A 22,379-nucleotide genomic window follows, 5' to 3' on the forward strand; every position below is an offset into this window, starting at 1 on the left:
ACATAATTACTCTGTGTGTGTGTGTGTGTGTGTGTGTGTGTGTGGTGAAATTACTTAAGATCTACTGTCAGCAAATTTCAAGTATACAATGCATTGTAATTAACCATGCTGTATATTAGGTCTCCAGAACTTATTCATTTTACAACTGCAAGTTTGTATCTTTTGATCAACATACAGAAACACACAATTTTTATTTGTCAATTATACCTAAATAAAGCTGGGGGAAAAAAGAAAGTTTAAAAAAGTCAGTTTTGTAAACACTTATCCGTAGAACCATTAATAACTGACTGGGATATAATTATAAACATCTGTTAGACTTAAGGTAAGATTATAGTTAAATCTGAACTATTTGCTGAATGTCTATTAAAATCAAAGATTACATAATTCCTTTTGTTTCTTCCTTCTACTTTTTTGGCTTACAACTTTATCTTGGTACATAAATAAATGACTGTGGGAAAAAATCAAAGGCTGGAATTTTAACTCAGCAATTTTGGTGAAAGATTTGGTGGAGAAGTTGAAGTTAATGCTTAAAATGGATCTGAGGAACTTTCTGCGTATTAGAATTGCCTGTGCTATAAAACTAACTTTTCTTAAAGGAAAATTTAACAATGGTTTTCTTTAAGGACAGGGACTGAGAAACAGAGCAGTAAAGGGCTTGAAGTTTTCATTTTGTCCTTTGCCAAAAAATTATTTGACTGTTAAGATTTATGAGCCTTTCCCCCTCATTCTTTTAAGTCCAGTATTTAAAAAAATACATATATTAGAAAGATTTTGAAATGGAAATACCTAGTATATTTTAACTTTAGTGAACTAAGTCACTTTTAAAGAATATAAAGGAACACATGTAAAATCATACAAACTACAATGTGACACCACACACTTAAACAGTCTCTAATTATTACTAAAAGAAGATATTTCTGAAATTATACATAATTAATTGCCTAGGAAATAAATTAACTCAATATACAAAATGTTAATGGTACCATACTTCCTAAAGCGATTAAAATATACTTTACCTCTTTTCCATAATTTCCAGTGTTAAGTGCAATAGCTCCCTTTTACTCTTTTCTCTTCTTTTTATCATCTCTAGAATAGTAACAGCCCGACTTAAATCTCGACGCAGCTTAAGCATTTTTTCGTAAGAGGCTTCATCATTTTTGCGATTCTGCAAATATGAAGTTGCTTTTTTAATATTAATAAGCATTTCTAACTAGTGACGTCGTGAGCACAGTTGATTCATAAGAATATATATATTTGAAGGGTTTAATTAGAATTTAAAGACACTAACAGGGAGCACGAGTCACCAGGAAATCAATTCTGTACATGATTTTTAAATTGACTAATGTTAAAATATACTACTAACAGGTTCATAATACATCTTAAGATCACCATGTTTTAAATTTTTTTCATTATAATTGTATAGAAAGTCATATTTAAACACAAATTAAAACAGCATTAAGATATTAAGGTATTCGTGATTATACATAATTTTTCTTATATAACAAATACTTCCAAGAAAAAAACCCATGCCTGTGATACAGCCTGAACCAATTAAAACAATATGCAGTATTCATTATTAAGACAACTGGACAGCTCTAGTCCAGCTCAACAGATATCTTGTCCAATGATCCTTGTGTGGCTGAGATCCCACTTCAACGAACTGGCTAGAAGCTACCTGTTGTGAAACTTTGGGTTAGTTAATATCTCACCATACTTATTTCTTCCACTATAAGCTGTCTAAATTTGATGAAATTTGCTTTTCCAGCTGTTCTACAAAATTATTTAAGTAGATATGGAATGTTTTCTTTTATGTGTTAATCTAACTGTAGTGAATATTTTCTACAACATGATTTATACATAAATTAGAACCACAAGAAAAGAAAAAAGAAAAAAATCCCCCAATTCACTTACTTTTCGAGTCTGCATTTTTTCAGTACGTCTTCTAAAAGCCACATAAGGATCATTTGTGCTGGAACCATCTCGCTTCTCTTGTTTTACTGATGGGATAAGAGATGGCCCTCGACAGTTTTTTCTCTTTTTAATCCAGTACTCATAAACTTCTCTAATTAATTCATCATCTTCTTTTAGTAGCAGTTTGGCTTCCTGCAGACTGACTGGCTAAATGTAAAACCATTATGTCATTTTCACATCATACATATATAAGGTTCAAAAGTATTTACCTCTAAATTTAAATGACAATAATAAAAATCACAACAGTGTTAAATATTAAACTTATGTGGATCTTATACAAGAGGTCTCCAAAACGTTCATGGAAGAATTCATATTATCTTTTAATTCCATTTTACTATGAACTTCAAAAGTTCATATCAGTCAGTCATTGAGCTAGGTATTTTATACACATTATTTTATTTAATTTTCACAATAATCCTATGATGTTTATTGTCTCTATTTTACAGATGGGGAAACCGAGGCACAGCGAAACTTAAACATGCTGCTCAAGATTACACAGATTACTAATAGGCAGAGATGAGATTTCAATTCATGCTTTTTAACTCCAAAGCCTGCTGGCTTACTGTCCCTTCCCCTGCAATATCAGACCATTTCATATAACACAGATAGAACTTAATATAGAATATGTACATACACACTTCTTATATACAAATGAAGTTTTACCTGCTGACCACTGCCTTTTTCTAGACGGTCAATCATCTCCTCAAATTGCAATGGGCAGATGTCCATTTTCTTTTTCAGTTTATTCACAAATACTTCATCTTCAGAATCCAAATCATAATCAGGCTGTTCAGCATCCAAACTAAAAGCTGACAGAAGGAACCATAAGCAATCATTTACTGTGTGAATTCACCAACAAAAATCTCTCACAGATGTCTGAATAAAAACAAGATCTAGATTTTCTAAAGAAATAGATTTTTTGGATTTTGTTTTCAGAGTCACAAACAATCTAAGCTTACAGATAGATATGTTTTCCACACTTAAACAAAGAAGATTATCTTTGTTATGAATACAGATGTAAGTAATAAAAGGCAACAAATGTGACATCCTCCACCCACTTCCTAAAAGTTTCTTATCAGAAGCCCATTATTACGAACATAAAGAGATCATTAAATGTATTGGGTTGAGCCATGTGAAAATAGCACTTTTGTAGCTCAAAAATAATTACCTACCAGCAATTTCATATAGTTTGATATCACATAAAAGGATAAGACTTTTCTAGAATATTTAAGTCCTATTTTATAGATTAACTGCTTTACCAAAAGCTAAGGGATTGGTAGGTACTTCAAACTGAAGCGCTAAGAGCCACTACCAAGAACAATAACAGCTATCAATTAATGATGGATTCTTGCCAAGGTTTGTTTCTGCGTGAGAATCACTGTCATAGTGATGAAAATGTGAGGTTTATTTCTTAGATATATTGGCAAGAACCACTGCTCTATATTCTATTATCAAATGTCATTCTTTTATCAAAATTAAGGTAGGTTGATACTAATATGAAAAGCAAAAATATTAAATAGCTTTATACTAAAATCTTGCCCTGCTACTAACCTTAGAGTCCAAATCCTTAGAATGGTATGAGGCCTTTTTCAACCTAGTCTCTCCAGTGTCATCAGTAGTTTATGATCTAATAATATCAAATTTCATATATTTCACACAGCATGCTATTTCATGACTTCAGGCCATTCCATTAGTTATGTTCTTCTTGCCCACCAACTAGGCAAATGCCTATTTAATCTCTTAAACACTGGGCCTGACATCACTCCTCTAGAATCCTTTCTTTACTGTCCCCCCACTCAATAAGTGGTTCCTAACCATTTTTATCTTTAGAAGCTATGAAGACTCTCCCCAGAAAAATGGACTGTGTAAACATATGACATTTTGCATAAATCACAGGCAATTCAAACATGATCCTTAAAAGCTTGCTGCACCACGGTTTAAAAATTGTGCTCTAGATCACTCTCCTTCTTTTGTACTATTTTACTATTTTTTGCACATACTTTACAATCTACTTGTTAAGCATGTTTTCCCTATCAGAATGTGATTGATCTCCTTGAGGGGAGGCATATATCTTCTTAATTATCTCTGTACCTCTAAGTGAAGAGAGAGTAACATGTTTTATTTTTTATGCCACCTCTACTTCAGTACTCTGAAAAGTATTTTTTTTTTTTAAATTTTTTTTTATAATTGCCACATTTTCCATTTTATTTTTGTCTTTTTCATGACCGGCACTCAGCCAGTGAGTGCACCGGCCATTCCTATATAGGATCCGAACCCGCGGGGGGAGCGTCTGCGCTCCCAGCGCCGCACTCTCCCGAGTGCGCCACGGGCTTGGCCCAACTGAAAAGTATTCTAATGTTAAGTTTACTCAAGTGGGAAAAAAACTCTGAAAAAACCCAGTTATCCATTGGCTGAAGTCTGTGATAGGTATAAGATGGGACTATTTGGTTACCTGCCATCCTTGGCTTCAAGCTTAGCGTAGTATCTGTCCTAGAGAAATCCAATAAATACTTGTAGAATTGAATGTATTATTTCACTGTTTTATTTTCCATTTTGATATAACATTCCTAGTTAAAATAAGTGAATATTCAGACTCTATAAAAATCTCTAGATTGTTCACATCTCTACATCCATGTTACTTGCAGCCATAAGCCCTCTAATGATTTTCTATCTTATTTTGTTTGTTTTTGCTATGAAAACAGACTTTTGGAGATCTTGAAATGGATAATAACTCCGTTAGATTAAAAATACTTGATTTTTTTTGTCCCTAACCAAAATAATCCAGATCTGTGTTGTCTAATATGGTAACCACAAATGGCAGGCCAGAGGCACAATGGATAATATGGTAGCCACTAGCTATGAGTGGTAAATTAAATTTAAATTAACTAAAGTTTAAAATTCAGTTCCCCAACCACGTTTCAAGTGCTAAATAGCTCCATGTAGCTAGTGGCTAGTGCTGTACCAGATAGCACAGATTACAGAACATTTCCATCATCATAGAAAGTGCTATTAAACAGCACTGGTTCAGATAATCCAGAAAGCCAAACTGATAAGGACCAATGTTATATTTTATATACTTCTAGGATCTCATTTATACATTACACTTTGACATCCTCCACTATAATATTTATTTTTCTTTCGGTGAAATCACATGTCAAGTCACAAAGCTTAATTATTCACAAAAACTAAACAAGCTTACCTAGTATCATCTCACTTTTGCATCAAAATACATTTGACATACTTCTGATATACAATATAGTATCATCAATGACCAGTCATACCCAAGTCATCAGAATTGAATCAAGACTGGAAAGATTACTATCATATGAATCAGGGAGCTCAGTGTCTTTCCCACTGAAGTTAGCAAGGATCTGAGCTTTTCTTTTAGTCAATGTAAGTACACCTAAAAGCTTAAACATGAAGAGAACCAAATCTTGTTCACATATAGAATATTAAAACCCTAGAGAAAAGCTAACATGTAAAAGTCTACTTTAAGATTTCATTTGACCCACCCCCCCCAAAAAAAAATCGCAGCAAATGACCTTGATAAATAATTTAGCTTCATCTGAACTTGTGGCTTCCAACTGACAGCTCAACCTGAGCTGATAAAGACGTGACATATTTATCATGGTCCTAGAAAGGGAAGTATCTTCAGATTTTGATGTGTTCCCAGTAGAAAACAGGGTCTGAAGAAAAACAGGCAAATGAGTTGCCTCTTCTAATTAAATTCTGTCAATTAAAAAAGAGACATAGCTAGCCAATAATTGTTAAATAATAGGAGCCACACTGTAGAAGCTGACTCCTTTTAAAATATTCTGACAGGAATAAACCCAGATATATGTACAGTCAAACAAAATACAGTATTATATGTAATACAGATATAGGAAGAAGTGATATAAAATAAGTCTAAGTGAAAAGAGCACAATAGTATACATAATTGATTATTTTTAAATGAAATACTAAGTGGTACAAACTACAGTACTTAAGAGTCTAGTAATAGAGATGAACTGTATATAAATGTCTACGTAACAAGTGCTGTTTAAAGCTCAAACTAAATGTGCATGGGTGGGGGTATGTCCGTAACTCTAAACAGCATTTCAAAAATACAGGAAGCAAACAGTAAAAGGCTATTTGGGTCTAAGAAACAGCACAAAATCTGACTCAGGAACAGATTGTTATCCCTGATTGAAAGGAAAGCATCATCCAAGGTTGAGGAGGAACTTCTCAGACCAGTTTCAACACAAGGTAACTCTACGTGATTCATAGTATCTACTCAAAAAGCTCCTGAGCAGCAGAAAAAAACTGTTGTAAAAGTGATATTTACTATGGGGTGGTATGTATTTGGACATCCTTGCTTTAGATATAAGATGACAAAGAAATCATGAAATTCTTCAACCTCTTTATGTTTAAAAGCTAGAGCTTGGAGTCACTTCTAGAATGTATTTAGGGACAATAAATTGGGAATCCCAGATTTGAAAGATTTGAAATCCCAGAGATGAAATCCTTTGTATATAAAATTCTGTGGTTGATCCTTGTGAAGGTTAATTCTAGATGTCAACTTGGTTAGATGAAAGAATGCTGAGAAACCTGGTAAAGCTATCTTTTTAGGTGTGTCCTTGAGGGTGTTTCCAGCAGAGATTATAGTATGAAAGTCTGAGTGGCCTGGGTGGGAAAGACCCACCCTCAATGTGGGTGGGAATTATCCAGTCTGCTGGGGGTCCGGAGAGAACAAAAGACAGAGGAAAGAGGTGAAGCTTTCTCTCTTGATCCGCTGGAGCTGTGATACACTCTTCTCTCCTGTCCATGGACATCAGAGCTCGAGACTCTTCAGCTTTTGGGTTCCAGGACTTACACCAAGGACACCATCACCTTTTCACTGGTTTTGAGGCCTTTGGACTTGGACTGAGCCACGCTACCGACATCCAGTTTATAGACAGCCTATAGTGGGACTTTTCTTCATAGTCACGTGAGCTAATTCCCCTAATAAATCCCTCTCATATAATTATAGCATATCCTATTGATTCTGTCTCTCTGGAGAACCCCGACTAATACAATCCTATAGATTTTATCTGTCAGAAAGTAATATCAGAAAATTATATGTTGTAGGGGAGATGCAGAGGCAGGCAAAGGAAAAGAGAAAATGTTATCTTTCAGAACCAGTGCATAAAGACGGGATATCTGTTCTAGAGGTAATAAAAAAAAGTAGATATTACTTCTTTTTTTAAAAAAATATCCATTTAAAAAAAACTTCTTTATTTGTAAGCCTAAACTTATAAAAATTGTAAATAAAAACAGTATAAGGAACACCTACATACCTTTTACCCAAATTCACCTACTGTTAAAATTTTACTCTGTTTATCATTTGCATGCGTGCTCATGCTTGTGCATGCTCTTGTTACACATTCACACACTATTCTTTCATTGTCTAAGCCATCGGAGAGTAAATTACATTCATAATGGCTCTTAAGTGCTAAATACTTCAATGTGTATTTCCAAAGAGACAGATTCTTTTCATAACCAGTCATAAACTGCATCAATTTACATTCCTACAATGACTTAATCTCTTGCCTATATTCCAATTTTGTCACCTGATCCAACAGTTTATAACATCTTCCCCCTCCAATACAGGATAAGTCTAGGCTTAGGTATTATTTTAGCTGTTGTCTCTTTAGTGTCCTTTAATCTGGACTATTTCTACCATCTTTGTCTTTTAAGACACTGATATTTTTGAAGAATAGGTCCCTTTTCCAGGCCTCTATTATCATTATCATTATTATTATTACTAGCACATTCCTCACTTTGTGTGTCTGATTTTTTTCCCTCATTGTGATTAGATTATGCATTCTTAATTAGAATGCTGCATACTACACACTTTTTAAAGTCCTTCTCAGAGTATCACATCTGAAGGCGCAGAGTTCATCTGATCCTCATAAGTGATGATAATTTTGATTGCCAGTCAAGATGATGCCCAATTACTCCACTGTATAACTAATATTTTTCTCCTCCCTTGTAACTAACAAGCAGTTTGTGGGGAGAGCTTAAAACCATCCAAATGTCCTGCTCCTCATCAAAATTTCCTCTTATATTAAGCATACAATGAAGATTCTTGTTCATGATCCAATATTGATCATGATAATTGCAAAAATGATCTTCCAAGTCTAGCATTCTTTCCACATTGTGTCATTCAGTTCTTGGCATTCGACCGTAAGCATGAGATAATCTTCTCCCTCATTTATCTATTTATTATCAGTATGGATTCATGGATTCCTACTTTTTCAATGGTTTATAATTTATTATTGTACTTATTTTGTTGCTCAAACTGTCCCAGAATTAGCCAGTAGAAATCCCCGTGTCTTTGTGACATGCCCCCATCATTTTTTTGAGTGCTTAATATCTGGCATAACAATATGTGCCAGGGCCAACCATTTTGTTCAAAGCTTCTTGGTTCCATTTGGTGGGGAATGGATTAGAGAATAGGTGCTAAGTGTGTTTATTGCTAGTGAATATTTTTGCTTCTTGGCCCTTTCAGAGGACAGAAATAGAAATACATATATTTATATATACTCCCACACACACATATGCATATAAAAATATATCGTGACTGCCCTTTTTAAAAAGGTTTCCTTTGAATATTAACAGGAGGGCCTTGAGACCCAGGTGCAAAGGAAAGAGGGAGAGAGAACTGTTACTGTCTATTCTTGGCAGAACTGTTTTATCCTAGAAAGGAAAACTCCTAACTGTATAATCTAGAAGCCTTACAGATTACTAATCAAAACAGAAACATTAAGGCCCTTTGGATCCAAAGATGTTGAGTAGCACTCAGTGAAATAGCTGAGAAAGCACCTACAGTCTGGAACTAAAGGGGATAATGTTTTTAAATGGGTTTCTTCTTGAAAAGCTCTGACTAGGATAAAAGGGAGAAAACTATGACCTCTTTGCTAAGCCAGTTGAAGACAATAGTTAGAACTGAAATTTCCAAACTGATGTTTGATGAAATGTTAACAGATAACATTTAATAAATACACTTGGCAAACGCTGGGTTAAAATAAGTTAAATAAATTTAATACCACAAGAATCCCAGAACCTATAATCATGGTAGTAATATGCATTATGACTTTGGGGGTGAGAAGGGGAATTTAATATGCAATAATTCCCAAACATATCCGATCATGGCCTTTTTAGAGAATGCTAATTATCAACTTAAAAAATCCAAGGAAAAGTTTGCATAACATTAGTTTAGGAGCTTTACAAATTAGAAATTAGGGGAACTGAAATAAACCAGTTCATTCATACACACACACACACACACACACACACACACACACACATACACGAGTTGAGAGTACTTCAGTTAATGGAAGGATGTGCATTATCTTTTAATTCTATTTTTCCACAAACTTTTTGAAGTACCTTCATATGTGTGTGTATTTATAGTTTCTAAAGAATTCAAGGCAATGTATCATTTACATGCATCTTACTAAACTACCTAGCAGTCAAGATTCAATTTCACCCTTGCAGAAATTTATTCTGTAATTAGTTTTTCTTCGTTTATTATTGTACATTAACATCAATTTCACACAATATCTTCCAGAAAACAGAAGACAGTAGTAATACTTCTCAACTCATTTTTTAATACCAGTATTACTCTGATACCCAAATCATATAAGGCAAAGCATAAAAAAAGAACATTTCTCATGAACTTAGATGTAAAAATCCTCTATAAAATTTTAGCAAAAATCCCACCCAACAATGTATGAACAAAATAATATGCCATAGTCAAGTGGATATATTCTAGTTAAGCAAGGCTGGCTCAATACTTGAAAATCAATCACTTAACCCACCATATTTACAGACTAAAGGAGAAATATTGTGTGATATCAATTGTTGCAGAAAAAGTACTTGACAAAATTCAACACCCATTCACGACTGAAACTCAGGACAGTAGGCGTAGAGGAGAACTTCCTAAATCTCATAAAAAGCAACCATAAAAAACCTACAGCTAACAATAATTAATGGTGAAAGAATGAATTCTTCTCCTCTAAGATTAAGAAGGAGGCAAGGATACTAGCTCTCACCATTCATATATTAAGTTCTGAAGTTCTAGCCACTATAAGGCAAGAAAAAGAAATTAAAAGCATAGAGATTGGAAAAGAAAAAAAATAAAACTTTATTTGCAGACTACAACATGATTATCTACATAGAAAATCCCAAAGAATCTACAAATACCTCCTAGGACTAATAAGTAATTTCAGTAAGGCCAGAATAAATAAGATCAACACAATTCAATCACATTTTTAGATAATGACAATGAACAAGTGGAAACCAAAATCAAAAATGCAATAATACCATTTTCAATTGCTCCCCCCAAAATGAAATTATGATATCAGGCAGAAATCTAACAAAACATGTACTGGATCTGTATGATGAAAATTATAAAGTATCAATGAAAGAAACCAAAGAAGACCTAAATACTTGGAGCATCAAACCTTATTAATGGCCTGGAAGACTAGCATAATAAAGATGACAATTCTTCATAAATTATCTATAGATTTAAGGCAATTCCTATCAAAATTTCGACAAGTTCCTTTGTAGACATACATAGGCAAGTCTATTTAGAAATTTATACAGACAGCAAAGACAGCTCCGATAAAAAAAAAATTATATGGAAAGGGAGACCCTAAAACATCCAGAATAGTTTTGCAAAATAAAAATAAAAGTAAGAGGAATCACTCCCCTTGTTAAACATTACTGTATAGCTGTAACAACAATCAAGACAGTGGCACTGTCTTGGAATAAACACAGAGACAAATGGAAGAGAACTGAGAATCTAGAAATAGATCCACAAAAACATGCCCAATTAATTTTTGACCAATGAGTAAAAGCAATTCAATGGAGGAGGGAAAGCTTTTTCCATAAATGGTACTGGAGCAATTGGACATCCAGAGGCAAAAGATAAATCTTGACCTAAATCTCATGCTTTGCCAAAAAATTTACTCAGAATGGATCACAGACTTAAACGTAAAATGTACTATAAAACATCTAGAACAGAGTGTAGAACATAGGAGAAAACCTTTGGGGTTTAGGACAAAGGCCAAGAGCTCTTAGACTTGGCACCAAAAGCATGATCCATAAAGGGAAAATCAATAAATTAAATCTCATCAAATTAAAACCTTTTCCTCTGTGAAAGACTTAAAAAGATGAAAAGGCAAATTACAGAATGGGAGATAATATTTCCAAATCCCGTATCTGACAAAGACCTGGTGTCTAGAATACATATTTTTTGAAAAACACTTGAAACTCAACATTAAAACAAACAATCTGTTAGAAACATGCAAAAGACATGCACAGTCATTTCACCAAAGAGGATATATAGACGGCAAATAAAAACATGAAAAGGTGTTTCATATTAGCCATTTAGGCAAATGAAAATTAAACATACAATGAGATATTACTTCATACCTATGAGAATAGCTAAAATAAAAAATAGCGATAACCTCACATGTAGGAAAGGATACGAAGAAACTGGATCACACATACACAGCCAGTGACAATGTAAAATGGTATATATACTTTAGGAAATAGTGTGGCAGTTTCTGTCCAAACTAAAAATGGATGACCTGGCAACTACGTTCATTGGTATTTATCCCAGAGAAATAAAAACATATGTTCACACAAAAACTTGTACAAGAATGTTCACAGAAGCTCTATTTGTAATAGTCAAAAACTGGAAAGTACTCAAATGTCCTTCAATGGATAAAAGGTTAAACAAATTGTGGTACATACATATCATGATATACTACTCAGCAATAAGAAGGAATGAACTATTTATGCATGCAACTGAATGAACCTCAAAGATACTATGTTGCATGAAAAAAAATACAATCTCAAAAGGATACATACTGCATGATTCCATTTATGTAACATTTGTGAACTAACGTAATTATACAGATGGAGAACAGATTAGTGGTTACTCCTTTACAGCCATCCCCATTTATCTTCTAGGGATGAGGGGAGGTAAACGGGTATGGCTATAAAGGAGTAACAAGAGGGAGTCTTCTGGTGATGGTACCATTCAGTATCTTGACTGTGTTGGTGGTTATACAAAGCTACACACGTGATAAAACTGAACAGAATGACACACACACACACACACACACACACACACACACACACACGCGCGCGCATAACTGGTGAAATCTGAATAAACTCTACAGATTGTACCAATGTCAATTTCTTGGTTTTGATAATGTACTATAGTTGTGCATGAGGTTAACATTGGAAGGCACTAGAGTAAGTGTGCAGGAGATTTCTCTGTACATTTCTTTGCAACTTCCTATGAATCTGTGGCAACTAACACAAATTTAGCTGTACTTTACTAATATTCCAATGTACACATTTCCAAAGACATCTCAAATTTATACTGATTAAGAATTTTTCCTTCCAAATAACCTGCAACTCTGCTACTGTTTTTCTACTACTATTTCATTACAGTGCCCGCAGAATCAATTCCTTTTTCAATACGGTGCCTTTGAACTTCTCTGACCACATTTAATTTACTAGTTACCAGTAAAATGTGTTTTGTGGATTTTGAGTAGGCCACTTGTAAGACATGCAAATTTTTTCCTGATAGTAATCATAATATAAACTGATTAATGTAATTTTATCTTAATCTTGCATTTGTGTAAGACAATAAAGTCTGTGGCAATGAAACAGAACGTGGCTCTAGTTAACATATGTAGGGAGGATCAGATCTATAACTTTCAGATCCACATTGACATGATTTTCCAGAGAACAGCTTTTTAGGTTATAACATCTATCAAGTTTGTTTAGAATGTCTGTATTTTAAATATAATTAAACATGAGTGCACAAATAAACACATGCCACTGATTTGGTTCACTTCAAAGTAACCCTTATTAAATTGTAGAAATAATTATTCTAAAGGCAATCAATGTTAGATAGAAGTTAGAGTTAAAGATGAAAAAACACCACAAGTTAAAAATATCAATGCCAAAATACTAATGATAAGAGCCAATCTGGATACTAGGTCTACTTTTTCAAACTTAAGAAATAGTAAAATAAACGTTTAGAATCCAAGACAGAAAAAACTGAATCATATGGAGGAAAAATTAAATGAGTCATAAAACTAGTTAAAACTGGTTCCTCTATGTGCTTATAATGAACAATTAAAACAAAATATGTTTAGACAGGCCCCTAGAAAAATCTCGTGATCATAAATGTCAACAAGACAACAATGAAAGCTACAGAAATTTTACCTTAGTAATCTTGCAACTATTTGTTTTTAAGTTGTTAACTACTTGGGAATTAGGCAAATGAAATATATTATCTTAAATCTACAAGCTCTCAGCTTTCATCACCAAATGGGATAGCTACCAAAGGATTGTATCTCATGAGGAGCCTGTCACTATCAAGTGGAACAAGTTCCCAATTAGATCACTAAATTAAAAAAAATTAGCATTACTCTACTAGTAGAAACACAGATCAGGGGTTGGCAAACTGTGGCCCATGGGCCAATTCTGGCCTGCCATTTGTTTTTATCAATAAAGTTTTATTGTAACACAGCCATGTACATTCATTTATGTATTTTCTATAGCTGCTTTTGCACTACAGGAGCAGAGCTGTGACAGAGACTGAATGATCCACAGATCTAAAATATTTACTATCTGACTCCCCCCCTTTTTTTAATAGAAAAAGTTTGCTGGCCCCTGATTTGTATCAATAACTTCTTTAAGACTATTAATATTACTAATTCTGAACAGGAAGAGAACTATTTCCATAACTGAGGCATATTCTTTATTCTACTTGTTTAAAACAGCATATGATCGCATGCTATGATGAAACTAAAAATCTAGGATAAATGCTATCTTTTTCTGTTAGGTAGCCTATGTCAAACGCCATTTTAAAATTTGAAAATGGGCTCAAATAACTCTCAAGCTGATGCTAATTAATGAATGGACTCTAAAAATGCTCAAGCTGATGCTGGTCAATGAAATAGGTAACGAAAATGGCCTTGAACAGATAAATCTGTGAAGTTACATAAGAAGGTACAGAAAATACAATCATTAAAAGAATAATTACTTACGCTGTATGTGAATGAGCTGCTTTGGCATCTTAAATTCCCCAGGATATATAGACTCATAATAAGCAATATTACTTTCTGCCTCTGGGACTGGTATAACCATATTATCCCTCTTCTCGCCATACACCTGCTGTGCTGAAATAGCCCGCTGAAGATGATGTTCCTAAAAAAGGGGGAAAATGGGTAAGTTTACGTATTCTTAAAAAGTAGCAAACAGAACACATAGTCTTACAAAAAGTCTTTTGCTCATTTGTTTTTAAAATAGAGGAATTTTAGTGGTGGATCTTGAAAGCATGCTGTTAGTAATACAACTAGTGGTAAGAAACATTTTAAGTAGAAATGAGGTTTTGTTAGAAACCCTGAATATTTCCTCGATTTAAGAAAAGGTACTATACCAAAACTGAGAAATTCCTAAAATAAAAAGTTGACTAAAATTGTTAAAACTTGCAATCTATGCATGAGATTCAAAGAGAGTTAAAAACATTTGAACTTATATGAAGAAAGCAGGCTATGGATAAAAAATCTTTTATTGATTCAATCTATTCACATAGTGCTTTGTAAATTAAAAAGTTACTTTCAAGTCACCTAATATATATATAATCTTTTCAAAGGGTAGAGATCTTTTGTCTTGAGTAAGAAACTTTCTTATGAATTTCCAGGGGCCTTTCTGAACAGTAGTAGAGTAAATAGAGGGACCAAAAGCACGTGCTCTAGACTCAGGCGGTCTGAATTAGAACTCCAACACAGAAACAATTTGTGACTCCTGGCAAGAAACTTCAGTCTTCTAAATCCGTTTCCTCCAGTTAAGAGAAAAATAGAATCTCCTTCATATAGTTGAAGACTTACGATAAATGTGAAGAAAATGTTTAGTATAAAGGCCTGGCATATAACAGATGCTACAAATAGACTTTGGTTTAGTCACCGTCTGGGAATGTTTTACCAGTTTCTGATACCACTGTCCTCACCCAGCACTATTAACACTGAATTTTGGTATATACACTTTGCTAAATTTAAATTACTATATATATATTATATATATTTAAATATATATGGGATCCTACTATATATATTATAGTAGGATATATATTATATAACTATGTATTTTATATATGTGTGTATATATGATCCTACTATGCAATATACAGAGCTTGGTCCATTTGACGTATCCTGGAGATCTTTCCATACTGATACTTCTACTACATTCTTTGCAATAGCTGCACTGTATTTCACTACATGGATAAAAAAAAACCACCCTTATATTATTCTGTACAAGATATCTGTGTAGACTTGTGAAAGCATCTGTAGGACAAATAAAAATGGAAGTGCTCAAAGGGTATATATGAGGTTAAAATAACACATATTCTTATTATCCTCTAGAGTAACTACTTCTCAACGTTCCTCTTGAATTTAAAAATCTTTACCCATCTTGTTAATTTAGGTTGATTCTTTACAAATGAGGGTTAAGTTTTTCTTCCCTCAAATGTTGCTCTTCTTTGCTCATTTTTAAAAGTGCTGCTTTTCTTTTTCTCATTGATATTGAAATACTTGGTTATTTTCTTTTTAATATTAAGGAAATTAGTCCCAGGTAATAAATTTCACAAATGTTTTTCTGCAGTTTTTTGACTTTGATTTTGTTTTTTTTCTATTGAGGAAAGTTATATTAATCCCTTATGGTTCTGTCCTGCTTATTAACAGATATAAACTGTATAGTTGCAACTAGGATGTGTAAATACATTTTTTTAAATAAGTCATTTTGACTTTTGATTCTAAACTCTCAGGCTGCCTAATGGCTCCTGGCAGCTGGTAGAAACTAAGTATGTGTATGTGAAGGGCAGAGGTGGGGAGGGGAAAGGAATAATGTGACTAATGATTAATTCTATCTTCTCATACTTTGGTAGTTTGTTGTCATATCTACTGGTCATGAATGCCACTAACACAGGGAACTTTTGTGAGCCCCAGACAGGAAGTCAGTAATATGTATACTCTTCTACTCTCAGATACCTTCAAATGTCAAGAGAAAATTTCTTTGACCTACCCCAAGCACACGCTAAACTCAAGGAGGGAGGGGGCAAGCAAGGCACATTATTCTTAGTTTGCATTTTCTTGCCAGCTCAAAAACCCTTAATCTGCCATTTCTGTATGTAGGTGAACATGTAAGAGGTATGGTTTATCCTTTGGACCCTCTTGCAAATCTGTCCTGTCTTACTCTTGGCAATGCCTTTGGAACACAGCATTCAAGAATTTGTTGACTTTATTACAATAGTTGATATCTGCCACCTGGTCCAAATGAGAGGCAGTGGTAGGTGAGAACAGAATATGCCAACGTCTGAGATTATTAGACAAAAAATGAATACCTCACATATTACAGTAGCCTTCCACCTCAAGATTATGATGAAGATTCACCTCTGTCAGGTTTTTAAACTACTTTTTAATTGTTTACTTTTATACCTGTAGAGACAGGGATCTACCTTTTCCCCCAAATAGTAAGCCACCTGTCCTAATGTCATGGATAAAACCATCTATTCTCCTTCATCATTAAAATATCCCTTTATCATACAATTAATTCCCCTTAAAACTGGAAGTATTTCCAAGTATTTTTTTCTCTGCTCTACTCAACTCTCCCCCCATGCCAATATTTAATGTGTTTTAAACAATGCAGCCTCATACTACATTTTATCTAAGGCAACCTCCCCGCCCAGATTCTTTCTTATCAGGTTTCTCTTTGATATCTCATTTTTCTAGATGAACCACAATAAAATTAATTTTTAGGTGTGAAACAGGACCAATAAGGTGTTTTGATTTTTATAAGAAATATGGTATTGCTAAGAATATAGACTTTACAATCAAGAGTGCCCTGGATTTGAAGATTGTGTACACAGTTTAACTAGGCTCTGTGACTTTGGGACTTGGGACAAATTAACAGCTCTTACCCAGAAAGTTTTATTATGTGTAAATGTACAATATATACCTACCATATGGGACTGTGGTTAAAATGCTAAGTATCCAATACATGGTATCCAATGTATACCTTTTATTATTAGCAAAGCCGAAGAGTTTTCCATATGCTCAGTTACCATTTATATTCTGTATAAACTGTTCTGTAGAAAGAACTTTCCTTATTTATGTTTATATCCATTTTTCATAACTGTAAAGTCAAATTTTTATTTATCAATATTATAGTGAATACTCACTGCTTTAAAAAATATTTGTGGTTATTTATTGTACAAAACATTTCACACAATTTCATCACATCTTGAACACTCAAAAAAATAATCTCCCCTTTATATATGGCATTTAGGAGTGAAGTGTGCAACATATTTTCAAATAGTGCAATAAAAAAACAGGATTTATAGAATAAGAATACTGTAAAATATTAACAATTGTAGAATCTGTGCTGAAGGTATGTAGATGTTCACTGTACTATTCTTTCAACTTTTCTATAAACTTGAAAATTTTTGTAATTAACAAGTTGGATAAAGAATAATAGTGTACTAAGGGCCTGACATGTATATAATATACAGCAAACATGGTTAGTTTCTACTAAGTCTTAAAAAAAAAAAAAAACTAATCACTGGGATAACTGGGATAACTATTACCTAATACTATTCATACTTACTCCCACCCCAAGTATGAATGATGAGTATGAGATAGGAAGGAGAACAAACAGAGAAGGCCATTGTGGCTGGAGCATGGTGAGTGAGGTAGGCGAGTGACAAATGTATGTTCAGAATATGTTTAAATACTTTTTTCAAGAAAAAGATATGCCAGATAGCTGATTTGTTTACTGTTGTCATCCACCTATTCCCCACCCCCAATCATTTAAGCATAATGAAAGCAGGGATTTTTCTCTTTTGACCAGCTGTATCACCACCCTAAAACAGTGCTGGGTACAAAGCATGGTGCTTAAATGAATATGTATGTATGTATATGTGTATGTACACACACATGCACGCACCCATGCATACACACACGCACACATATAAAATTTCAAAATATATACATCAAAAAGTTAACAGATCATTTTTTGGTGGTACAATTTTGAAACTCTCTGTTTTTTTTTTTGGCAGTTGGCTGGTACAAGGGCTCAAACTCTGGACCTCAGTGTCATCAGCACCCACGTTCTAACCAACTGAGCTAAAAAGCCAGCCCTGAAACTTTTTCATACTTTTCTTTATTTCTCATATTTTCTAAAATGTACTTGGCAATACTTTTTGAGAGAAAGAAAATTTCAGTAATTTCACTAAATGATTTTAAAAACAATGGTAATTTCTAAAAGACATAATTTATTTGATTCAGTAAAACCTTTCCCATTTAAGTCATTCAAGAGTGAAACATTCACTGTACTACAGCTTTCAGGTAATGAAAAAAATTTAAAACCCAAAGCTATATACATCTATTTCCATAAAATAACATTAAGTTATAAATGAAAATGGGATTTTTTTTGAGTAGGAAGAATATGTAGAATGGTGAAGAGAAGTAAAAAATGAAATCAATTAGAATACAATGAGTTCTGAATTCAATAAATTATTTATTGAACACCTTGACTAAATACCTAAGATTACACAACTCTAAATTACAATTATATAATTTAAGTTCAAATGTTCCTTGAAGACAGTACTTATCAATGCAATTATTGTTTGTTGTTGTTTTTTTTAAACATGACTGGTAAGGGGATCTTAACCCTTGACTTGGTGTTGTCAGCACTACACTCTCCCAAGTGAGCCAATGGGTCATCCCTATATAGAGATCCGAACCCATGGCCTTGGTGCTATCAGCACCACACTCTCCCAAGTGAGCCTCGGGTTGGCCCTTCAATGCAATTTTTAAAAAAATCTATTTGCAGCATTGAATAGACTAGTGTTCCCAAACTATGTTCACTAGAATACTAATTTCAAATTATCAATAGGCAGTCTAATAAAAAGTTCAATAGTTAAACTTAGATTTTCTTTTACTTTAGGACTTCTGAGACCTTTTAACACGTTAATGTAAATTGTAGTTCTTCATGAGGAAGGCTACAGCCATCTCAAACCTATAACCACAAAATCATTTTTTCAGAAATTATCCATTAATAGTTCACAGGAATACATGTTTTGGGAAATGCTAGTATAGGAAAAAAAAAAAAAACCCAAAAAACCCTAAAGATATGGAGCAGAATATCGGTGCTTAAGTTTGTTCATTAATTAACTTAGTCTGTATTTACCGAGTGCCAACCATGTGCCTGGCACTGGGTACACAATGGTAAATAAAATAGACATGCTCTACATGACACTGTAGAGTTTACACTCTAGTAAGGAAGACTAATAAAATAGTCCTAAAAATAAATGGTAAAGTATAATAAGTCTTATGAAGTAAACGTACAATGTGTTATGGGAAATATAAATAGCAAATGGATTTCAGGGACAGTATCATTTTCACTAGTGGAGAAAGTAACATTGAGGCCAATAGAAGCAGGAACAGTAGTTCAGGTGCAAGACTGTTTTAAGAAGAGAGAACAGCTATGTTTGAAGACCATTTACTAGTTTATGACACCTTGGGTGAGTTAAGTTTTACATAATAAAATATTTACAATAATTAGGCTCAGGTTCAATTTTAGAGTTAATCTCCAAAACATTTTTCATAAAATAACAGGGACATAAACTCTCAAATCAGCATGATCTTATAGGGAACAAAGTAAATAAAATTAAATAGTTTTAAAAAATCTTTATTTAATATGCAATCTTACAAAAATGGAATCAGATGAATCATAATTTATGACTAAGCAAATAGCTTAACAAGGCTTTTGCACTGCAGTAATTATGGATAGTATGTTTTCTATACATAGCAATATGAATAAAAAGAGGATCAGAAAAGACTGGACAATTATCTTTGGAAAGGCACACTTTCATGTCTCAGAAAGCACACTTTCATGTCTCCTAAAGGGCATGGGCTTTATAAACAGAGACTCAAGTGTGAATCTAAGCTTCATCACCTTAACTCAAGACCAACAAATCACCCTGTTATATATTTTTATTATTTGCATAATATATAGTTTTTATTACCCATCTTTCCCTCTCTTCTCTCTGGCAAGAAATGTTTTTTTCTTTTACTTTACTTTTTGCTATTTTTGGTTATCCCATGAAAAATATTGCCTTTTCAGGTGTCTTTCTATAGTCTCTGTTAAGTGCATGGGTTGTTAGGACAAAAGGGTTAACTGGCTCTAAACAGGGCTATCACTAATATTTGAGAAGTCAGAAAATATCAGTTTTTTATTAAATAAGAGTAGTATCAGCTACCTGCAGTTAAACTATCTGAAGGCGTAGGTTTTGCAAATGTGTTATAAACATCTGCTCTATGCCTGTGCTCACATGGATGGATATCTCTGCTGATACCACCACTCCCCATGCCCCCACCCCACCATGGGAAATTTCCACTTGTTCTTCAAAGTCTAGTTTAAAATTACCTTTTCTCTGCCTCCCCTAGGCAGAATTTGTCCCTCCTTTGTGCTCCTAGGGTGCTAAATTCTATACTTAGGACATTGTGCTGTTTATTTATTTGTTTATATAATGATTTCCAAACTGTGAGCTCCTGAAGATGAGAGACCATGTCTAATTTACCTTTGTATCTTTTCCTTCAAAAGACGTATTCTCGTAGTGTTAGCGGACTGTAAATCTTTTAAGGATGAGGACTAAAGATTATTTTTGTAACATACTCAGCATCTAGTATATTATTTTGGTTTACTGATGGTACTCATTATTTTCTAAAATACTATTACAGAAAGATGAGAAGAATCAACCTAAATAAAATGTGTGGGAAAAATATTATTTCTACTTGCTCTATAATATATTCTAATAAATATTACCAAAGTAAAAAGAACTATGAGGCTATTACTGTGTGGATTCCTAAGCAAAGATTATATTCACTTATTCATTACATTTTTATTTAAACAAATAATGACCTTAATACTTAGCCATAACAACAATAAAGACCACATTTAGATTTTTTTGTTATTGAATTTAAAACAGCTTATTAAAAGCAACAATAACATAAAATTCCTCATGGATAAATAAATGATGACTGACTAATACTATAAAAAGCTACTTAAGTTTAAATCCCTGATTATGTATGTATGTTGAGTTTGACTCTATTGCTAGTTGAACAAAAGGCCTGAGCTAAATTACGTTCTCTTCTATTTTCAAATGACATTTCTAAGAACCAAAACATTAACACTAATTTAGGAACATTACTCCAGCAAGTATTCCCTAGTTTTTCTACATCCAAACACCCAACCCTAGCCTGGCTCATTATAATAGACTTTTAACTGGTTCCCTGCTTCCACCTTTGTTTATTCTTCATGGAATGGTCAGAGTAATCCTGTTAATATGCAAGTCAGATCATGTCATTCTTCTATTGAAAATCTTCCAATTATTTTCCATCTCAGAATAAAAGCCAAAGTCCTTAAAATCGCTTACAAGGCTCAACATAATTTGCATTCCCCTTTCCTTGTTACCTCTCTGACATCATTTACTATTTTTCTCTTCACTCTAGTCAATCCTTACTGTTTGTCAAACTTATAAGAAACAGCATGCTCCCTTCTCACCTCCTTCAAGTTTTTGTTCGTAAGTCATCTTCCCAGACAGATCATTGCTTAACAGCTCTGCCACTATACACATACCAGAATTGCTAAAACTGAAAAGGCTAACAATATCAAATGATGTCGAGGATGTGGAATAACTAAAAATCTCATATACTGTGAGAAAATGGTGTGGCAAACCTTATAAAACTAAACATGCACCATTCACATGGCCCAGCAATTCCACTCCTAAGTATTTACCCAAGAGAAATGAAAACCCAAGCCCACAAAAGACCTGAACAAGAATGTTCATAATAGCCCCAAACTAGACACCACCCTTAAGTCCATTAATAGGAGGATAGGTGAACAAACAGTGGTGGTGGTGTGGTCACAGTGGAATACTACTTGGCAATAAAAAAGAACAAACTACTTACACATGCAGTGATACAGGTAAATCTCAAAAACATTAGTGAGTAAAAATAGCTTTCCACAAAAGAAGATACACTCAAGTCTATTTACATGAAGTTCTAAAACAGGCAAAATTACTCTGTGGTGGAAAAAAATCGTAACAGTAATTGCCTCTGGGGAGTGAGGGCAAGGATGGATTGGGAAGGGGAATGGAGTTGCCTGGGATAATGGTAATAATGTTCTATATCTTGATGGGGGATTGGGTTATACAATTATATAAATTCATGAAAATTCAGCTAATATACACTATTTGTGAATTTCGTTGCATGTCAATTTTACCTCAGAAGGAAGAA

The 22,379-nt window shown here is 33.6% G+C and overlaps 1 protein-coding gene across 3 annotated transcripts in view; it reads right to left on the bottom strand.

Moving 5' to 3' along the window:
* The window catches only part of EPC1 (enhancer of polycomb homolog 1), a 91,364-nt gene that overhangs the window by 16,157 nt on the left and 52,828 nt on the right, over positions 1-22,379 (bottom strand). For all 3 annotated transcript variants that reach the window (XM_063100066.1, XM_063100063.1, XM_063100064.1), the window contains exons 2-5: positions 14,073-14,232; positions 2,635-2,780; positions 1,912-2,118; positions 1,017-1,165 (exon numbers count right to left, since the gene is read on the bottom strand). In XM_063100066.1, the coding sequence (XP_062956136.1) occupies positions 1,017-1,165; positions 1,912-2,118; positions 2,635-2,780; positions 14,073-14,172 (602 nt within the window). In that variant the 5' untranslated portion in view covers positions 14,173-14,232. The remainder of the gene's footprint in view (positions 1-1,016; positions 1,166-1,911; positions 2,119-2,634; positions 2,781-14,072; positions 14,233-22,379) is intronic.

The sequence above is a fragment of the Cynocephalus volans genome, chromosome 6, assembly GCF_027409185.1.
Source record: "Cynocephalus volans isolate mCynVol1 chromosome 6, mCynVol1.pri, whole genome shotgun sequence".
Taxonomy (NCBI): Eukaryota; Metazoa; Chordata; class Mammalia; order Dermoptera; family Cynocephalidae; genus Cynocephalus; species Cynocephalus volans.